Source organism: Papio anubis, chromosome 3 (assembly GCF_008728515.1).
Source record: "Papio anubis isolate 15944 chromosome 3, Panubis1.0, whole genome shotgun sequence".
Taxonomy (NCBI): domain Eukaryota; kingdom Metazoa; phylum Chordata; class Mammalia; order Primates; family Cercopithecidae; genus Papio; species Papio anubis.
In genome coordinates, this window is record NC_044978.1 from 177,215,767 (window position 1) to 177,237,818 (window position 22,052).

The 22,052-nt window shown below is 43.5% G+C and overlaps 1 protein-coding gene and 1 long non-coding RNA gene across 5 annotated transcripts in view; one reads left to right on the plus strand and one right to left on the minus strand.

Annotated features, from left to right (window-relative positions):
- STX18 (syntaxin 18) overlaps positions 1-9,465 on the minus strand; it is a 126,072-nt gene extending 116,607 nt beyond the window's left edge. For all 4 annotated transcript variants that reach the window (XM_017958568.3, XM_009206519.3, XM_003898466.5 and 1 more), the window contains exon 1: positions 9,201-9,465. In XM_017958568.3, coding sequence (XP_017814057.1) covers positions 9,201-9,368 — 168 coding nt within the window. In that variant the 5' untranslated portion in view covers positions 9,369-9,465. The remainder of the gene's footprint in view (positions 1-9,200) is intronic.
- A 34-nt stretch (positions 9,466-9,499) lies between these two features.
- LOC116274218 lies at positions 9,500-21,693 on the plus strand. Its single transcript, XR_004182850.1, has 3 exons — positions 9,500-9,597; positions 17,616-17,782; positions 21,655-21,693. It is a non-coding gene; the product is annotated as an uncharacterized LOC116274218 (long non-coding RNA).
- The last annotated feature ends 359 nt before the right edge of the window (positions 21,694-22,052 follow it).

The following is a 22,052-nucleotide window of genomic DNA, read 5'->3' on the forward strand; positions in this document are numbered from 1 at the left end:
TGTGTAAGCCTAAAATACCTGACTTTTCCCACTGTAATGCTGAGCCTAAGGAAGAGAGGTAGAGAAAAAAAACTATATACATATATAATTATATATATATACATACACACACACACACACACACATTTAAAACTACCTTAAATTAAAAGGCAGTGATGATTTGGTCCAAGTTCTGGGCATAGGGAAGACTTCTCTTTGCCACTGTCTTTCAGGGTCACCCTGAGTGAGGCTGCAATGCTGCCTTGTCCATTGCTGGCTGGTTCTAGCCTACTAGCTAAATCATCCTAACCCCCAGGATGCTAGACTTACACAGGGGAAAATTCTAGAGCTGGTGGGCAGACACCTAACCTGAGTCATGGGCTGTGGATGCAAAGCTTCTACCCAGTTCCCAAGCCAACTCCTCTTTTCCAGCCTTCCCATCTCCTGCTGGAGCCTCCCATTAGTGACCCCTATCAGAAGCCAGGGGGCAAGGAAACCCCACTATGCAGCCCATAAACATCAGCCTCTTGATATGATCCCCAATACTGGAGGTGGGGCCTGCTGGGAGGTGTTGGATCATGGGGGTTGATCCCTCATGAATGGCTTAGCGCTGTCCCCTTGGTGATAAGTGAATTCTTGCTCAGTTCACACAAGATCTGATTGTTTAAAAAGAGTCTGGGACATCCCCCTTCTCTCTTCTTGCTCTCTCTTACCATGTGACACTCCTGCTCCCCCTTCAACTCCTGCCATGACTATGAGCTTCCTGAGGTTTCACAGAAGCAGATGCCGATGCCATGCTTCTCGTACAGTCTGCAGCATCATGAGCCAAAATTAACCTCTTTTCGTTATAAATTACCCAGCTCCAGGTATTCCTTTATGGCAATGCAAAAAATGAACTAATGCAGGTTGTGTGGCTAAACCACACCTTTCAGAGTGAGGCCCCCCACGTACTAGGAGGACTGCCTGCTGCTGGCTCACAGCCATGTGAGTCTCAAGCAGCAGGAAGGTGCCTCACCCAACGCTAGCGCCCTTCCCTGGGAGAAGCCCACAGACAATGGCTAGCCAATGCAGTGGTTAAAAAGCCCTGGCCCTTTGCCTCAACTGGGCAATTCTAAAAAGCCATTTCAGCTCCAGAGATCTCCATGGAACTGACTGTTTAATGAACAAATAAAATTAAAAACTGGTATCCCAACAACAGAAAAGGGAATTACAATTTTTCAAATGTCTATAATCCATAAATTGGGTCTTCTTCCCTCTCAATGATTTTACTAACTAAAACCACAAATCTTTTTCCCTTTTCCCCAAAAGTAAGCCTCAACACTTATCTTTAAGAAATGCATGGTCGGCCAGGCATGGTGGCTCATGCCTGTAATCCCAGCACTTTGGGAGGCCGAGGCGGGAGGATCAAGAGGTCAGGAGATCGAGACCATCCTGGCTAACATGGTGAAACCTCATCTCTACTAAAAATACACAAATTAGCCTGGCGTGGTGGTGGGTGCCTGTTGTCCCAGCTGCTCGGGAGGCTGAGGCAGGAGAATGGCGTGAACCCGGGAGGTGGAGCTTGCAGTGAGCCGAGAACTGGTCACTGCATTCCAGCCTGGGTGAGACCCCGTGTCAAAAAAAAAAAAAAAAAAATGCATGGTCACATGGTAATTGTTGATTAAAAGAAAAAGTTTGGTTTGGAAGCAGCCGTATTTCCCCAAAAGCTAGTCAAGCACTTTCAAATATATAATGTATGCACCAAAATATGCTCCTAAAGACAGCAGATGATGTGATAATACACTAAGGAGCAAGTCCCCAGAGGCTTGGTCTGTGGAACGCCAAGTAGAGCACAGTTCCCAGCCTGGGACAATCTTGCCACAGGACACCTGTGCATGCCCAAGAGCTGGGAGGCAGCAGGCAACCCGAGAAGCACAGCACACACGTGCCATGACTACTCATCTCACAGCACCAGGGACGTCATCCTGGGAGATAGCTTAACCTTCTGAACCTCAGTTTCTTCATGAATAAAGGAGCCTAACTTGAAAGGATAGTCAAATAAATTATAAAGCTTTTAACAAAGGGCCAGGTAGAGTAGGTGCTCAACAAGTGGTAGCCATTATTATCATTTATTATGCTTTAGAATAACAACCAGAAAGTTAAGACATCAATGCAACATTTGTGGATCATTTTCTCATATAGGTTAAGAAACTCTAGACTGGAAATCCAGCTGAGATACAGGAAAATTACTCCCTTTACAAAAGATTTTACCACAGACTTCCTTAAAATAGCCCCCACCCCTCCACTGCACATTTAATATAGAATTAGATATTGCTTACTCATAATATTTTTCCAATCAAAAGCTATTAATTCTCCATTTCCTACCACAGCAAATAAAAACTCATCTGCCAGGAGTTTTACTTGTTCTGTTTTGCTTTTCATTTCAAAAGTATCTGTGTTCATTAAAGAAATTCTGGATGATAGAAGCAGAAAAATAAATCACCCAAGTCCCATCACTCAGAAAAAGCCATGGTTAACATTTTGGTGTATTCCCTTCCAGTCATTTCCATGCCTAGAGTTTTTTGGGTTTGCATACATAGTTTTAATTGTAACTGGTTTGGGTAGTTATTTTTTTAAGCTAACATAATAATATAAGTATATATTAATTACATATAATAATATATAATTCTCATGTCATGACATACTCTTCAGTATGTCACATTTAGCTAACAATTTCTCTCTACTTGGGAATAATGCTAGTGTCTCTACGTAAGGCACTTGTGACAGCTGCCATCACTATCGTCATCAAAATCATTATTATTGTATTATTAAGGCTGCTGCTGTTCTGTGAACATTTCCAAGGCTTCGTGAAAAAAAGAAAAGAAAAGAAAAGAAAACAACCCCTGCTGCTGCAAACTTCGCTTTTTCTTTTTTTTTTTTTTCCTAGCTGGAGTGCAATAGCACAATCTTGGATCACTGCAACCTCTGCTTCCCGGGTTCAAGCAATCCTCCCACCTCGGCTTCCCAGGTAGCTGAGATTACAGGTGTGTGCCACCGCAGCAGGCTAATATTTGTATTTTTTTATAGCGATGAGATTTTGCCATGTTGCCCAGGCTGGTTTCGAATTCCTAAGCTCAAGCGATCCACCTACCTCAGCTTCCCAAAGTACTGGGATTACAGGCATGAGCCACCATACCCAGCCAAACTTTTAATCTCAGAAAGACCTCCCACTTCTACAAAGTATGTCAACATTTATCTTCATTTTCTTCAGTTTGGTTGTTATAGTTAAATGTTTAGTTCATCTAGAAATTTATTTTAATATATGTATGAAACAAGGAACTAAAAATTTATTTTTTTTCCCAAAGTGCTAACCAATTATCCGCAATCACTGAATAAATCTTCCTTTTCTTACTGATTTACAACACATCCTTTAGCATGGATAAAATTTACACACACACACACACCCTGGACTAATGGGTTTCACTAAAAAATTCACATATGCATATATTATTTTTTGGTGCTAAAATGTCTTAGTATATGTGCTGCCAAAGCGAGCACTAAAGTAATAATTGATGTGTTGACAACACTTTTCTTCACTTCCAGGTATACGTGTTTCTATTTGTCCAAATCTTCTGTATCTGTCTACAAAATTTTGCAGTTTGTTTCAACTAGGTCATTTACATTTCTTTTTAAGGTTATTACTAGAAACTCCTTTTGTTGCTACTATAAATGTTTCATTATATTCTAAATGGTCATTAATTAGATATAGGATCACCATTGACCTTTGCCCACTAATGTTATACAATGGCTCTCAAGGCCTCTGTAATCAGGCCATAGCACCTCCCCGTTTTCACACTGCTGAGTAAGAAGCCCCCACTGGCCTTGTTACGCTGGTTTCCTTACTGTCATTGAGCACACCAGGCTCATGTTCACCATCCATCCACTTGACTTGCTCTTCAAAGATCTGTTCCCAGGTCAGTCAAAGCTTTCCTAAGTAGTCTGCCTCTAATTACATGCCTTTTTCTATACTCAACCAGAACTGATAATAAGTTCTAAAACATTTAATACTTTCAAATAATGTAGCAATAATTTTCCTTTTATCAATATTAGGACATTCAATTTTTTACATTTGAGAAAAGATTAAATGAAAAACAAACTATAATTTTTGTCTTTTTTAAGAGGCTATGATCAATTTCAAACAAATTTGGTAAAAAATATAGTTTGCTTAAAATACTAATAAACTAGAAGCAGTCTAAATAGCTTTCAACAGGGGTTCAGATAAATCAATTCTTTGTTACTATTTTTAATAGCTATGCAGCCAAATAAACTGGTGGTAAAAGCAATATATACTGATATTTAAAAATTTCCAAAATATATTGTTTTCTACAATACTGTTATGTAACCCCTCTCTACTCCCCCAAGGAAGGAGGGGGGCATGTGGAGAGGGATTACATAACAGTATTGTAGAAAAATCCTGATTTTATTTAATAGAAAAAATGTCTGGAAAGTTAAACACCAGAATTTTAACTATGGTTATTTCCTGACAGTAGTACTAAATGTGAACTATTTTCTTCCTTATTCTATTTAATGAGCACCTACTAATTTTATAATCAGATTTTAAAATAGTCAACTTCAAAAATGTGCCCTGCTGATAAAAGTCCATTATAAAATTATATAACCACTTTTGAATCAAATACATTTGTGAAAACACACCAAATGCTAACTTTGAAAAAAGAACAAACCAAAAAAAAAAAAAAAAAAAAACCTCACTCTTTCAGAGAATCTGGGAAAATATCACAAGGTAATGGGCAGTTATCACTGCAAAAAGTATTTAAAAATATATCCTGGGACTTTCAGAAAAAGAGTTCTGAGTCATGCAACCATCTGTAAGGTCCTTACAGATTATCTAGTCAAAACCTCTCATTTAAAAAATCAGAAGAGTGACACCCAGAGAGGTTAGGTGAGTTCTCCAAGATCACACAGTAAGTTACTGGCAAAGCCAAAAGTATTTATAATTCAGAACATACACTTTTTAATTCCTGTCTCAATTCCTCTGATTAAGACATGCTGTAGCCTCTTACTTCTGCTAAGACTACAGAATTCACTGCTGGAGAAAATGTCCAAGAAAAGGCAAGTGTTCATTTCACCAGAGTTTTCTTATCATTTGACTATAAATTAGATAGAAATGTTACAATATTGTGAAATGGAAAGTGTCTCTCTCTTGGTTAAATACAGCTTACAAATTCCATAAGAACATTTTGACAAACAGACATATGTTAGATGGTGATAAGTGGAAGCTGGCAAACTTTAGTATTCATAGACTTTGAGGATCTGAAAGTCTGTAAGAAAGAAAAAAGTATTACCGAATGTAAAATTTCAACTGTGCTGCAAGCTTTCCATATCTGAGTTATTGGGTTCATTCAATATACCATACTTTCATTCCTTTGGTTTATTCACTTTCTTTTAGAGGAGTTTTGAAGGTGCCTCTTTTTAAGTCAATATTAAATGTAATACGTTTTAAACATAACATGGTTTTCATACCATAAGTTGTAATTAATATTTGTAGACTTCACTGACACTTTACCCACCAGAGGGAGCCCATATGGATTTCCATGTAGTAAGAGACCTCAAACATCAAGTTTATGTGAATTCAACAATCACATTATTCATAATACAATCAATATTATAAAATCACTCAATAATATATTTCTATCCCCTGAAAAAGAGAAAAATTAAATGAAATCGGGCACATAAAGTCCTTAACTGAGTTCCTGACCTACAGCAGAAGCTCAAAAATGACTGAGTTTCCAAAATTTGTATCCTTCTGCACATTACTTATAGTGCTTACAACAAATTAACTGGTATTCTGACTTACACATAGGTTAATATGAGCTTGGCTGATATCTGCCCTGACAGATGGTTCTAGACCCAATATGTAAATAAATCTGGTTCTTGGGCCTCCAAAATGAAGCCAGCCCCTGACGGGAAGAATTCACTAAAAATGTCACACTGAGAAGACATGTTTCTGAAGCCCTACCCTAGTAGGTGATACACATAATAACTGGTCAACTGCCAACTCAAAAGTGAGGAAAGAGGGAACTCTTTGACACACTCCAGATTCTTCATGGAATGCAGGAGAAAATGAATCAACTATCCCCGAGAATCATGCTTCTACAACATGTGATATAATCACTACCCCCAGGATGAGTTTCATTCAAGAATAAAGAAAGCAGAACTGAGAATAACAGGAGAGAACCTGGCATCCACACGGGCCCTCCTGAGTCTCTACCCCCTTGTACTTCTCGCCACCATAAGGCCCAGCCTAGTGACAGCCGTATTGCTGAGGCAGGTCTCAATCTCCATGCAACTGGCTGGGCATAGGTACGTATGCACTGGGTATCTATTTTGTACTCAACTGTCTCCAAGGTCTAAATATAGCAAAGCTGAAGGACCCCATTGAGTTCCAGCTATGTTCTCCAATCCAGATTTATCAGTAAGCACTGCTGCTGGGGAGTTATCCACCACGTGCTGTCTTAATAAAACTTCAGTGTCCACTGGGCTCCTTGGATCTATTCTCTACTATTTAGAATTAAGAAGAAGGCATGAATAACCGGCACCCAACTCTAACCCTGAAAATGCTGTTATTGTAATCTTCTACCATTTAACTTTTCCAACCAGAAAACTGGGAATTACTCTACCTCCTCCTCTTTCTATTTCCACTAATTAGTTACTAAGTTTTACTAAGTTTGCTGAGTCTACCTACTAAATACTAAATACCTACTTCATCTATTTTCTCCCACCCAGGCCAAACAAAATAACAGGCAAACTTTTGACACATCTAATCGTAGTGAAACACAGGACATCCATCACTAGCTCTTCTAGTTAAAATTCCCACAAGAGAAGATGGGGAGTGGGGAATGGTTGGAAGAACAGGAGATAATACGCAAAGCAATGACAACACAAAATCAAAATTGCTTAAAAGAATGTATGTTTCCTCTACGTCAGGGGGACAGTGTCCCTGAACAACACAGCCCATGTACTCACTTAAGGTAATGTGACACCTACTCACATCAATACACAGCAGAATTGGAAGTTTCACTGTCATGCGGTCCAAACCTGTGACATATGCACAAAGTTCTTCTCAAACATCTCTGAAAAGCAGTCATCACTCTGTTTAATTACTTCCAGTGACAGGGAACTCAGCACCCTACAGGACTGTTACTGTCCCTGAGGCCCATTAACTCAAAAGTCTAAAACACATTTTCACCACTCAGGGAGAGGTGGAAGTGATCACAGGGCTATTCAAAGGGCTTGCCAACTCAACTGTGCCTCTTGTCTCGACCATTCCCAAATCCCCCCTTTCCCTGAGCAGGACTCAAAATTAGCATAGTGTTCATAAATCAGTGGTTTCAGAGTTAGAAGGGACCCTTACAACGCCAATACTGTGATATTCATACCACAGTTTTACAAAAGGAACCCCAGGAAGTGCTTAGGCCAAACTGGGAGGGAGAGTGTCCTGTTTCTCTTCCTCTCATTTCAACCTAGGAAGCTTCCACTTTAATGTTATATATAGAGGACCAAGGTAGTTTTTTAAAAGGAGGAGGAGAAAAAAAAGGACCATTTACAGGTAAATAAACTGAGGTCTTGACACTTGCTTAATGAAATCATATAGCTAACAGTTGCAGGGTTCAGACAACAACCTGGTCTCCTGGCTCCTTCTCTGGTACTTTCTCTACCATATAACATCTGACGGCCTAGAGGGCAAAATGCAAACTCCGCAGTGATATACAAAGCCCTTTAAGATCTCTCCCAGTCCAATTTTTATGAGAGTCCCACATACCAGTCTCACTCAAATGTTTATTGAACCAACTTATGTCAGACTCTTACACACCTCCACATCTTAGCACATACTATTCTCTTAGCCTGAGATGCCCTTCTGCACTGGAGCCAACTAATCCTCTTTCAAGATTTGTTTTGGGCATCATCACCTCTATAAAGCCTTTTCTGATCCTCAGGTAGAACTGACCACATTCTTCTTTGTGCCCTACATAACACTTGCAAGGTTTTATGGCACTTGTTTTATGTCTATGTCCGTCTACTCCACTACTCCTTTTACATCATATTACTCTAACATGAGGATGGTCAGAAAGTAGGTGCTTCATAGATGTTCATCAATAGGGAGAGTGTATTCATCTGGTCCAACCCCTTTCTGATGTTTAAGCATCCTCTGTAACTGTCATTAATGCATGCATGCATACATTCATTCGAAAATATCTGAGTGTCTATGCAGTGCCAAGTGTATGCCAAGCAGAGTAGGATTTACTGTGAAATTAATGAGGTTTTAGCTTCGGGGTCCCTCACTTCCATCTTCCAAAGCTCTGAATCTCTCTTGGTGATTTTTATTTCTTAAAGACGGCAGACATAACTATAAAAACTTTCGGCCCCACAAAACCTAGATCCCTCCTTGGTGTCACGGACACAAAAGGGAACAAGACAAACATCTCTCCCCTCATGGAGTTTTCTGTTTAACGGGAAAGACAGCCATTTTGTTCATTCATTCATTCAACAAACATTTACTAAGCAATGCTATGAGTCATGCATTGTGAGATGAAAACAACTGTCCCTGCCCTTAAGGAAAAGGTTCCTGTTCCCAGAGAGATGAAGGGACACCTGCTCTGATCAGGGAACAGAAAGTAGTTGAGATGACTGTAACACTGTGTTTGCGAAAGATGACCCTAAACTCGTCTCAAGAGGAACTGAGCCCTACTTATTGCGGAGACAAAGGGAAGAAAGAGTTCGGTTGAATATGGTTTTTAATCTCAACTAGGGATGGGAGGCAGACAAGTAAAGAGCACAGGCAAATACGGTGTGGTCAGTTCTGCAACAGGAAGCGAAGGACAGTGAGGTTTCCCCTGAGTGCAAGTCTGTAGTGACGGCGAACTCATGACCTCACAAAGCCGCCCGTGCACTTTCCAGATAGAGATTTCTGAGGGTCTCCATCCTCGTCCCCCAACCCCCGCCGCCGCAGGAGAAATCTGTTCCCCAATATGCGTCCCCCTTCCTCAAAATAAGGCTGTTCCTTCCCCAAAAAGCTGTCCGGTCTCTGAGGCCAACTCTCCTGTCCCCCTTGGGGCCACCCCCTTCACACAATGCTTACGGGACGGGGTGTGGTTTGGGGCTCGGGGTCCCTGTCGCAGGACTGCCCCCTCCTCAACCCGCCGTTTCCATAGCAACCAGCTCACCACTTCGCGGGCCCGGCAGGAGAAGTCGCCCTTGGGCCGGGGGCTCCGGCGGAACAGCTCATCCCGGCTGCCATCGACCCCGCCGCCCACCGCCACTCCCAGCGCCTTGTTCCGCGTCTTCACGGTCTTGACGCTAGCCCGGAATAGCAGCGTGATGTCCACGGCCATAGCGACCGGTACCCGCAGCCCCACACTGGGCCCGCCCACGTAAGCAGCCGGCGACCGCGGCGAGAACCCGGCAGCTGGAGGACTGGTCCTGCCCCGCACTCCTCCCCACCGGCAACTGCTACGCGAGAAGAAAGGTTCCGGCCTGAGCCCGGCTACCGCGGCGGGAGGAAAAAGGTTCCGAACTCAGCGGCGCACCTGGCGGAGGAGGAACCCCGCGACGAGCTCACGGGTACCTCTTTCTCCCAGCAAAGCTTGGAGGGTTTAGCAGCGCGGAGAGCTCAGCGAGCTCTCCTGTGCTTTTCTGGGGCGTGTGGGCTCCGGGAGCGTGAGGACCGGGAAGCTGGGAGGCTCCTTCCCTTCTGGTGGCTCCCTCACTGAGAGCGGGCGGTTTGGTTGCGGGGGACGTGGAGGCGAGTCACCCTTGACCTTTGACTGCAAGGACTCACCTTGAGCAGGACAGAGGCACTTGGACGGTGACCCTCGGGGTGCAATAAGTGCTGAGACAGAGCAGATGTGCAAGGCATAGAGCTAGAGGCCAGAGGTCTTTCTTCTCCAGCCTTCAGTCACCTCTTTGTAAAGTGAAGCCAGCATCCTCCTCGGAGTTTACTGTGAAAATTAAGTGAGCTGACGCGTGCTGTGTTTTGATGTTGCTTGGCTCCTAGTAAGTGGCCAATAAATGGTAGTAATCGTTAATAATGTTATTATTATAATCACTCGTATTTGTGGTGATGGAAGAGGCTGTAGAGAAAAGGCGTCACCTGTGCAGAGATTTGAAGGATGAATAGGAACTTTAGATGGAGGCAAAGGTGAAAGAGTGGCCCTAGTGTCGCTGGATTGTGTTCTTCCTTCATGCATAGTTTTTAATTGTACCGTCTTGAGCCATAGCTATTAAAATTGACAAGTCAGTCAATGAGTTTCTTCTGCATTTTTGGTTCATGGTTCTGTTTTGTGTTGTTTTTTGAGATGGGGGTCTGCTATGTTGCCCAGGCTGGATTGCAGTGGCTATTCAGAGGCGCCATCCTAGCTCATTACAGACTGGAACGCCAGGGCACAAACGATCCTCCCCGGCTCCGCCTCCTGAGTAGCTGGAACTGTAGGCACTTGCCACCATGCCTGGCCTAAGGATATTCAAAATCTCATTGATTTCTTCAAGATTTTTTTTTTCATAAAGAGGATGCACAAGTAGAATGTGTATTAAAATAGTGGTTTTAATGGTCATCAATATAAAAATATTTTCATAATACTAAGATGTTATTTGCCTTTTCACTCTCACTTTCTCATGAGTTGCATACAGTTGAGTTTGCTAGACTGTGATATTGCAACGGAATAAATGCAGAACAGCTGTTTTCTATTAAGCCAGACTTCAAAAAAAAAGATTTTCAAAAACATCAAAAGTTTTTAATTTCTCATATAGTGAATGTCGATAATGTCAATATAAACAAAAATTGTTTAGAGCCCTTAATAATTTTTAAGTGTGCAAAAGAGTTGAGACCAAAAGTTTGAGAACCACTGTGTTAAAGAAATAAAGTTTATCAGAAATAGATGTCAAGAAAGTGTATATTTACCAGAAAGGAGGAAGGAAAAGTTTTTTGTTTTTTTTTTTAGACGGAGTCTTACTCTGTCCCCCAGGCTGGGGTGCAGTGGCACGATCTCGGCTCACTGCAAGCTCCGCCTCCCGGGTTCACCATTCTTCTGCCTCAGCCTTCCCAGTAGCTGGGACTACAGGCGCCCGCCACCATGCCCGGCTATTTTTTTTTTTGTATTTTTAGTAGAGATGGAGTTTCACCGTGTTAGCCAGGATGGTCTCCATCTGCTGACCTTGTGATCCTCCCGCCTCTGCCTCCCAAAGTGCTGGGATTACAGGCGTGAGCCACCTCACCTAGCCAGGAAAAGATTATTTAAACCCAAACTGTAGCCACTTCTTGCAGTTTAAGGAAAATGAATTTCCATACAGCTTTCTTCCACCTACTGCGGAAAAGAGAAAGAAATTACAAAACCTCTGCCAATGATTCTATCTTGCATAAATGGCCCTTTGTTTAATCCAGACATTAATCAGTTTTTGGCTATGCAAAGTTAAGCTTGGGGCAGAGTAGAAGGAAAGAGAGATTGCCCTGCATAGTAAAGTGAGGGGGATTGAATTGAGGGGAGAAAAAGAGAAGCCAGAACCCAGGGAGGGGGCCAGGAAAGTACAAAGTAGGTAACTGGGAAGGATCCTTGAGTGGGAGGGAGGCTGAACTACATCAAGCCTTCAGTGAGTGGTGCCTTGTGTGAACAGCGTGTTTGTTGCAGTTGGATATTTTGGGTAGAAGGGTAGGGACAAAAATCTAAGTTTTCTGTCTGGATTTGCAAGAGCAGAGAAGATTGTGGTGGATATAACACCCAAGTTGAGCTCAAAACATCAGGTTGTAAATCCACAAGTGACCACAGTGCATAAAATTCCTAGATAAGTCACAAAGATCTTGAGGTGGCTGCTGAACTTTCCACAGACCGTGGGATATGGGGTTGTGCTTTTTAAATTTTGTGTTTATTCTTTAATTTCAAAGAGCAAAGTGACTTCAGTTGACAGTTGACTAATAACTATATTAAGCCCCATAAAGCTGAGAGGGGATGTGGATTAAAAGGATGAGCAGAAATATAAGAGTATACTACTGCATCTCCAGGGTTCAAACGATCCTCCCGGCTCAGCCTCCTGAGTGTCTGGGACTATAGGTGCGTGCCACCATGCCTGGCCTGTTGGACGTAGTACTTAACTGCCCAGTTGGATGTAGTACACAAATTATGTTTTCTTTATGCATTCAGTAAACATTCATTGGGCCAGACACTGTTCTGAAAAATACACAGTCGACTCTTGAACAACACAGGCTTGAACTGCATGCGAACACTAACACTCAGACTTTCTTCTGCCTTTGTAACCCCTAAGACAGCAAGACCAACCCCTCCTGCTCCTCAGCCTACTCGATGTGATGATGGTGAGGATGAAGACCTTTACTTTCTGATGATTCACTTCTATTTAATGGATAGTAAATTTATTTTCCCTTCTGATTATTTTCTTAATACCATTTTCTCTAGCTTACTTTATCGATAGGATACAGTATCTAATACATATGACATACAAAATATGTGTTAAGCGACTATTGATGTTATTGATAAGGATTCTGGTCAACAGTAGGCTATTATTAGTTAAGATGTTAGGGAGTCAGAAGTTATACATGAATTTCCAACTGTGAAGGGTGAAGGAGTCATCAAGGATCAACTGTATTGGCATCCCTAAATATTGCTTCCTACAGCAGAAACTCCTATACAAGGAGACTAGATGTAGGCTGCCAGTGAAAACCAACGTATCATTTCTGGGCAGCAAATTTAGGAGCTAATGTATGATTCATCATGCTCTCTTTTCCCTCTACTGTGACAACCCCTAATGTTCCAATGTTCCATCAGCCTGAGTCCTTAAGTAAATATGACATGGAGCATAGCCAACCAAGGACATTGTATTAGTCAGAGTTCTCTAGAGGGACAGAACTAATAGGATAGATGTATATACAAAGGGGAGCTTATTAAGGAGTATTGACTCACACGGTCACAAGGTGAGGTCCCACAATAGGCCATCTGCAAGCTGAGGAGCAAGGAGAGCCAGTCCAAGTCCCAAAGCTGAAGAACTTGGAGTGTGATATTCCAGGGCAAGAAGCATCCAGCACGGGAGAAAGATGTAGGCCAGAAGACTAAGCCAGTCTAGTATTTCCGTGTTCTTCTGCCTGCTTTTCGTCTGGGCATGCTGGCAGCTGATTAGATTGTACCAACCCAGATTGAGAGTGGGTCTGCCTTTCCCAGTTCACTGACTCAAATGTTAATCTCCTTTGGCAACACCCTCACAGACACACCCAGGAACAATACTTTGTATCCTTCAATTGAGTTGACACTCAGTTGTTTTTTTTTAATTTTATTATTATATTTTAAATTCTAGGGTACATGTGCACAATGTGCAGGTTTGTTACATATGTATACATGTGCCATGTTGGTGTGCTGCACCCATTAACTCGTCATTTACATTAGGTATATCTCCTAATGCTACCCCTCTCCCCTCACCACATCCCATGACAGGCCCTGGTGTGTGATGTTCCCCTTCCTGTGTCCAAGTGTTCTCATTGTTCAATTCCCACCTATAAGTGAGAACCTGTGGTGTTTGGTTTTCTGTCCTTGCGATAGTTTGCTGAGAATGATGGTTTCCAGCTTCATCCATGGCCCTACAAAGGACATGAACTCATCCTTTTTTATGGCTGCATAGTATTCCGTGGTGTGTATGTGCCACATTTTCTTAATCCAGTCTATCATTGATGGGCATTTGGGTTGGTTCCAAGTCTTTGCTATTGTGAATAGTGCCACAATAAACATACGTGTGCATGTGTCTTTATAGCAGCATGATTTACAATCTGTTGGGTATATACCCAGTAATGGGATGGCTGGATCAAATGTTATTTCTAGTTCTAGATCCTTAAGGAATCGCCACACTGTCTTCCACAATGGTTGAACTGGTTTACACTCCCAAAAACAGTGTAAAGGTGTTCTTATTTCTCCACATCCTCTCCAGCGCCTGTTGTTTCCTGACTATTTAATGATCGCCATTTTAACTGGTGTGAGATGGTATCTCATTGTGGTTTTGATTTGCATTTCTCTGATGGCCAGTGATGATGAGCATTTTTTCATGTGTCTGTTGCCTGCATAAATGTCTTCTTTTGAGAAGTGTCTGTTCATATCCTTCGCCCACTTTTTGATGGGGTTGTTTGATTTTTTTCTTGTAAATTTGTTTAAGTTCTTTGTAGATTCTGGATATTATCCCTTTGTCAGATGGGTAGATTGCAAAAATTTTCTCCCATTCTGTAGGTTGCCTGTTCACTCTGATGAAACTACCATCTTTTGCTGTGCAGCTCTTTAGTTTAATTAGATCCCGTCTGTCAATTTTGGCTTTTGTTGCCATTGCTTTTAGTGTTTTAGACATGAAGTCCTTGCCCATGCCTATGTCCTGAATGATATTGCCTAGGTTTTCTTCTAGGGTTTTTATGATTTTAGGTCTAACATTTAAGTCTTTAATCCACCTTGAATTAATTTTTGTATAAGGTGTAAGGAAGGGATCTAGTTTCAGCTTTCTACATATGGCTAGCCAATTTTCCCAGCACCATTTATTACATGGGGAATCCTTTCCGCATTTCTTGTTTTTGTCAGGTTTGTCAAAATCAGATGGTTATAAATGTGTGGTATTATTTCTGAGGGCTCTGTTCTGTTCCACTGGTCAATATCTCTGTTTTGGTACCAGTACCATGCTGTTTTGGTTACTGTAGCCTTGTAGTATAGTTTGAAGTCAGGTAGCATGATGCCTCCAACTTTGTTCTTTTGGCTTAGAACTGTCTTGGCAGTGCAGTCTCTTTTTTGGTTCCACATGAACTTTAAAGTAATTTTTCCAATTCTGTGGAGAAAGTCATTGGTAACTTGATGGGGATGGCATTGAATCTATAAATTACTTTGGGCAGTATGGCCATTTTCACAATATTGATTATTCCTATCCATGAGCATGGAATGTTCTTCCATTTGTTTGGCATTGACACTCAATATTAACCATCACAGACATGTACTAAGATTGAGAATTGTCCACAGATTTGTGGGTGTTTGTTAACTGCAGCATCATTAGCCTGTCCTGACTGATGACAACCAATATCTAGGTATCTACCAAAACAAGAATGTTAGATGTATTCTACACTCACCATCTTAATAGTATTATTCCTCAGTGAATGAAGCATGGAGAGGAAAGAACAGTTGTGCCTAAACCTAACCAGTGGAAAAGACCAGGCTGGCAGGGTCAGAGTGGCAGAAACCTTGGAAGACTGTGACCATGGCAGGGTAGAATTTATAACGCAAGAGGAAAGGCCTTCAAAAACATATACCTTCACATTAGGAAGTAAACTTAATGAAATTCATTGAAAACCATTTTTTCCTGCCGGGCGCAGTGGCTCACGCCTGTAATCCCAGCACTTTGGGAGGCCGAGGCGGGCGGATCACAAGGTCAGGAGATCGAGACCACGGTGAAACCCCGTCTCTACTAAAAATACAAAAAATTAGCCGGGCGCAGTGGCGGGCGCCTGTAGTCCCAGCTACTCAGGAGGCTGAGGCAGGAGAATGGCGTGAACCCGGGAGGCGGAGCTTGCAGTGAGCCGAGATCGCGCCACTGCACTCCAGCCTGGGCGACAGAGCGAGACCCCCCCTCAAAAAAAAAAAAAAAAAAAAAAGAAAACCATTTTTTCCCCCTCAGGGACTCTGGAAAGGACCCTGACTCTAGGGATGAGAAGCTCAAAGAAGAAACTTTTGTTCCCAATAGGGAACCTAGATAAAGAATTCAGGGTGGATGATTTCTTTTGGGTTTTTTTTCTTTCTTTCTTTCTTTTTTTTTTTTTTTTTTTTTTAGGCAGAGGTTTTTTTTTTTTTTCCCCGGGTGGGGTGCAGTGGCGTGATCTCGGATCACTGCAACCTCCACCTCCTGGGTTCAAGCAATTCTCCTGCCTCAGCCTCCCAAGTAGCTGGGATTACAGATATCCTCCACCATGCCCAGCTAATTTTTGTGTGGAATATGTATTTTTAGTAGAGATAGGGTTTCACCATGTTGGCCAGACTGGCCTCGAACTCATGACCTCAGGTGATCCACCCACCTCGGCCTCCCAAAGTGCTGGAATTACAGGCATGAGCCATTGAGCTCGGCCCAAGGTGAGTTTCTTCCGGCAGCTCCCCCAGGAGTTTAGCTTTGAAACAGATGTGCACAAAAAGGGAGGGAAATGCAGGAAGCAAACGGGAGGTTGTCATGGTCCAGCCCTTTGAGGTGTGGCCTTTGTCCCCCAACCACCCATTGAAGTAATATGGTTTGGCTATAACTCCACCCAAATTTCATCTCGAATTGTGATCGGAATTATATCCCCATGTGTCAGGAGAGGGACCTGGTGGGAGGTGATTGGATCACAGTGGCAGTGTCCTCCATGCTGTTCTCATGATAGTGAGTGAGTTTTCAGGAAATCTGATGGTTTTATAAGGGGCTCTTGCCCCTTCACTCTCTCTCTCGTGCTGCTGTGTGAAGAAGGTACCTGCTTCTCCTTTGCCTTCCACCATGATTATAAGTTTCCTGAGGCCTCCCCAGCCATGCAGAACTGTGAGTCAATTAAGCCTCTTTCCTTTATAAATTACCCAGTCTCAGGTAGTATTTTTACAGCAATATGAAAACGGACTAATACACAGAGTGTACCTAAAGGAGGGGCTGCCACTACCTCATTCCTACCTGATTCTTGTTCTGGATCCTGAGCCCCTTGCCCTGGCCTACTGGCTTGTTTTATCCTACTTTCTGTCTCCTCCCACCCTGTAATGAGCTAAATGTTGGCTATGTCCAAAAGGTATGTCCATATCCTGATCCCTAGAACCCATGAACCTGACCTTACTAGGAAAAGAAGTCTTTCCAGATATAGTTAAATTAAGGACCTTGAAATGAAGAAATGATTTTGGATTATCCTGGTGAGCCCTAAATCCAATAGCAAATATCTTTAAAACAGACACACAGAACAGAAGACCATGTGAAGACAGAGGCAGATACTGGAGAGATACAGCCACAGGCCTGTGAATGCTGATGACTACCAGAAACCGGAAGAAGCAAGGAAGAATTCTCCCCTAGAGTCTCTGAAGGGAGCGTGGCCCTGCCAACACTTTGATTTTGGACTTCTGTCCTTCAGGACTGTAAAAAACAAATTTCCGTTAAATCATGAAGCTTGTGGTCATTTGTTACTGCAACCATAGGAAATTAGTGTGCACCCTAACTCTTTTCCCTGCCCATCCTTCCTCCATTACCTATTCTCTACTTCCTGGGTGTGGCCCTCAGCCCTTGTTTGGGTTCTCAGCCCTGCAGGTAAGCCACCTTCAGCTTCACTGGGTCTGTACCTTTCTTGTGGTTGATAAGTCCTGCAGCTGCCTAGCCTGGTGCTCTTCTTTCCTTCCCCATCTCTTATTTGATCTCCCCTTGGAGAATCACAACTGACCAGGCCCCCTGTCCCACAAGGAAAACTGGAGGCCAGAATGAACTGAATCTAACCAAAAAGCACACCAAAATGGGCTGTTTTCATCAAATGTGCAGCAGAAAGTGTGTCCATGCAACAAATATTTCACTCTCCATGTGTGACTCAGAGAAGGTAGACATACTCAACTCTTGTTTCCAACTTCTCTATTTAGGAGCTATTTGAATGCAGAAGATGGGAGAGAGCTTGTATGGCGGTTCTGGCAGCGGCTGTGGCATCTGGAGTGTCTGCACCCAAGGAGCTGCCCTTCTCAGTCTAGAAAGACCATTCAGCTGGGCACGGTGGCTCACGCCTGTAATCCCAGCACTTTGGGAGACCAAGGTGGGTGGATCACCTGAGGTCAGGCATTCAAGACCAGTCTGACCAACATCGCAAGACCCCGTCTCTACTAAAAATACAAAAATTAGTGGGCATGGTGGCGCACACCTGTAGTCCCAGCTACTTGGTAGGCTGAGGCATGTCACTTGAACCTGGGAAGCAGAGGTTGCAGTTGAGCCGAGATCATGCTACTGCTCTCCAGCCTGGGTGACAGAGCAAGACTCTGTCTCAAAAATGAATAAAAGAAAGCCCATTCTAAGCAGTTCAAGTAAGTGCAGAGAGAGGAAGGGGACAGTTGCCCACACAGCCAAGTCAGTCCCAGGGATAGTGAACAAGAAGTTGCCTCCAGAACTTCAACATTAGGAGCCACTGGATAACAAGAGTCAGCACAGGGACAAAACAGGTGCCAAGATGTCAAGGATTCTTCTTTTGTCATCCTGAGTCCATCCGACTAAATTTCAAGAGGTCAGGTTAGAAAGAGCAAAGTTGATGGGGCATTTACGTGTGATTTGAACTCTTACCTGTCATATTTCAGACAATCACCATGAGAAGCTTGACTTAGGAAGTTAAGGAAGACATGTCTTTTTGTTGATTTTCACATGGGAAGACGTGTGTGTGTGTGTGTGCACACGCATGTGTGTGTTTGGTTGTGGTGAGACACAAGGGTTAAAAACTAACTGCTTCTCAGTTTGTGGTGTTTCCTGCCATCAGCAATGGCCTTGGGGAGACCCCCACTCCTCCCTTCTAGCCCTCAAGAAGACTCAGTTGTCTCTTGCTCCAAATTAGTATTCAGGAATACAAAGCCCAGCAAGTGCAGGGGGGCTCAGCATGACATGCACACAGTGTGGCACAGCCCAAGAGTCCGGCTTTGGAGGCAGCAATCTCTCAGAACTAAGACCACCCTGAATTAAGACCATCCTGTCAGCATCCCTTTACTCTGACCATGCAGGATGGTCTTCGAGCTCCACAAATATCCTTGAAGCCAAGAGTCACAATTCAGTTGGGAATCACACAAGCCCAGCCAGCAGGCAAAGATGGAGGCCAAAGGGCAGCTGAGCATCCGTCATCACTGCTTTCTACTCCCAGAGCTACTCGGAGGTGGGCACTAGTGAACAAAGGCCCTCAGAAGAGAGAAGGGGACATCACTGCCCAATTAACCCCCGTCCTGCCTTTGGCCTGTAGGCCTCTGCACACTGTAAGCCTAGACCAGCCTCAACTATATCACACATTGACTTTTTTCCTCTCGGGACAATGGTAGCCTGGAATATTGTAATACCCATGGAATTTTTATAGGGTACCTAAGGGATATTTATCAGATCTCTGAGTTCTTTCCAGTTAAAACAGAAGTCCAGGAAACAGTTAACAGAGGATGACTAATAGGAAACAAAAACACAACACCCGTACAACCTGAGATTCAGAGATGGAAAGACTTGGGTTTGAATTCAGCCGCCCAACTCACCAACTGTGTGACTCTGGGAGGCAACATCGGCCAGTCTGCATTTTTCAGTTGGTTGAAGGAATCTATCAACTGAGGACATTTGGTCTTTTGCCTTCACCCTTTAACCTGAGCCAGTGGGAGGCAGTGACCTGGCTGAGGACTGTGTTCTGCAGACTCATACATTACCTCATAGAGAAGCTAAAAACCAGAACGCTGCCAGAACTCTTTCTGCCTCTCTCTTCCTCATTGTCATTATCATCTCCTCAAGTCAGTTTTCTGTGCTTCTCTGTTCCTATGGCTGAACATGAGCCCCACTCAACGCCTACATTTATTAATATATGAGATACCCCTTAATACGGTTTGGCTGTGTCCTCATTCAGATCTCAACTTGAATTGTATCTCCCAGAATTCCCACATGTTATGGGAGGGACCTAGGAGGAGGTAACTGAATCATGAGGGCCGGTCTTTCCCATGCTATTCTCATGATAGTGAATAAGTCTCATGAGATCTGATGGGTTTATCAGGGGTTTCCACTTTTGCTTCTTCCTTGTTTTCTCTTGCTGCTGCCACGTAAGAAGTCCTTTTCGCCTCCCACCATGATTCTGAGGCCTCCCCAGCCACGTGGAACTGTAAGTCCAATTAAACCTCTTTTTCTTCCCAGTCTTGGGTATATCTTTATCAGCAGCATGAAAACAGACTAATACAGTAAATTGGGATCAGTAGAGTGAGGCATTGCTGAAAAGATACCCGAAAATTTGAATGTGAATTTGGAATTGGGTAACAGGCAGAGATGGGAATTGTTAGAAGGGCTCAGAAGAAGACAGGAAAATGTGGGAAAGTTTGGAACTCCCTGGAGACTTGTTGAATGGCTTTGCCCAAAATGCTGATAGTGATATGGACAATAAAATCCAGGCTGAAGCGGTCTCAGATAGAGATGAGAAACTCCTTGGGAATGTAAGCAAATTTGATTCTTGCTATGTTTTAGCAAAGAGACTGGTGGCATTTTGCCACTGCCCTGGAGATTTGTGGAACTTTGGACTTGAGAGAGATGATTTAGGGTATCTAGTGGAAGAAATTTCTAAGCAGAGAAGCATTCAAGACGTGACTTGGGTGCTGTTAAAGGCATTCAGTTTTATAAGGGAAGCAGGGCATAAAACTTTAGAAAATTTGCAGCCTGACTATGCAATAGAAAAGAAAAATCCATTTTCTGGGGAGAAATTCAAGCTGGCTGCAGAAATTTGCATAAGTAGCAAGGAGCCCAATGTTAATCTCCAAGACCATGGGAAAAATGTCTCCAGGCCATGTCAGAGACCTTCATGTCAACCCCTCCTGTCACAGGCCTGGAGGCCCTAGAAGAAAAAGTGGTTTTGTGGTCTGGGCCCAGGATCTCCATGCTTTGTGCAGCTTAAGGGCTTGGTGGCCTGCACCCCAGCCTCTCCAGCCATGGCTGAAAGGGGCCAACATAGCTGAGGCTGTGGCTTCAGAGGGTTGAAACTCCAAGCCTTGGCAGCTTCCACTTGGTGTTGAACGTGCAGGTGCTCAAAAGTCAAGAAGTGAGGTTTGGGAACCTCCACCTAGATTTCGGAAGATGTATGGAAATGCCTGGATGTCCAGGCATAAATTTTCTGCAGGATGACAGCCCTCATGCAGAGCCTCTGCTAGGGCAGTGTGGAAGGGAAATGTGGGGTTGGAGTCCCCACACAGAGTCCCTATGGGGCACTGCCTAGTGGAGCTGTGAGAATAGGGCCACTCTTCTCCAGCCCCCAGAATGGTTGATCTACCAACAGCTTGCACCAGGCACCTGGAAAAGCCACAGACACTCAATGCCAGCCATGAAAGCAGCTGGAAAGGAGGCTGTACCCTGCAAAGCCACAGGAGCAGAGATGCCTAAGACCGTGGGAACTTACTTCTTACATGAGTGTGACCTGGATATGAGACCTAGAGTCAAAGGACATCATTTTAGAGCTTTAAAATTTAGGCCGGGCACGGTGGCTCAAGCCTGTAATCCCAGCACTTTGGGAGGCCGAGATGGGCGGATCACGAGGTCAGGAGATCGAGACCATCCTGGCTAACACAGTGAAACCCCGTCTCTACTAAAAAATACAAAAAAAACAAAAACTAGCCAGGCGAGGTGGCGGGCGCCTGTAGTCCCAGCTACTTGGGAGGCTGAGGCAGAAGAATGGCGTAAACCCGGGAGGCGGAGCTTGCAGTGAGCTGAGATCAGGCCACTGCACTCCAGCCCGGGCGACAGAGCGAGACTCCGTCTCAAAAAAAAAAAAAAAAAAAAAAATTTAACTGTCCGCTGGATTTCGGACTTGCATGGGCCCTGTAACCCCTTTGTTTTGTTCAATTTCTCCCATTTGGGATGACTGTATTTATCCAATACTTGTATCCCCATTGTGTTTAGGAAGTAACTAGCTTGTTTTTGATTTTACAGGCTCATGGGTGGAAGGGACTTGCCTTGTCTCAGGTAAGATTTTGGACTGTGGACTTTTGGGTTAATGCTGAAATGAGTTAAGACTTTGAGGAACTGTTGGGAAGGCATGATTGGTTTTGAAATATAAGAACATGAGATTTGGAAGGACCAGGGGCGGAATGATATGGTTTGGCTATGTCCCCATTCAAATCTCAACTTGCATTGTATCTCCCAGAATTCCCATGTTGTGTGAGGGATCTAAGAGGAGGTAATTGAATCATGAGGGCCGGTCTTTCCCATGCTATTCTCATGATAGTGAATAAGTCTCATGAGATCTGATGGGTTTATCAGGGGTTTCCACTTTTGCTGCTTCCTCGTTTTCTCTTGCTGCCACCATGTAAGAAGTGCCTTTCACCTCC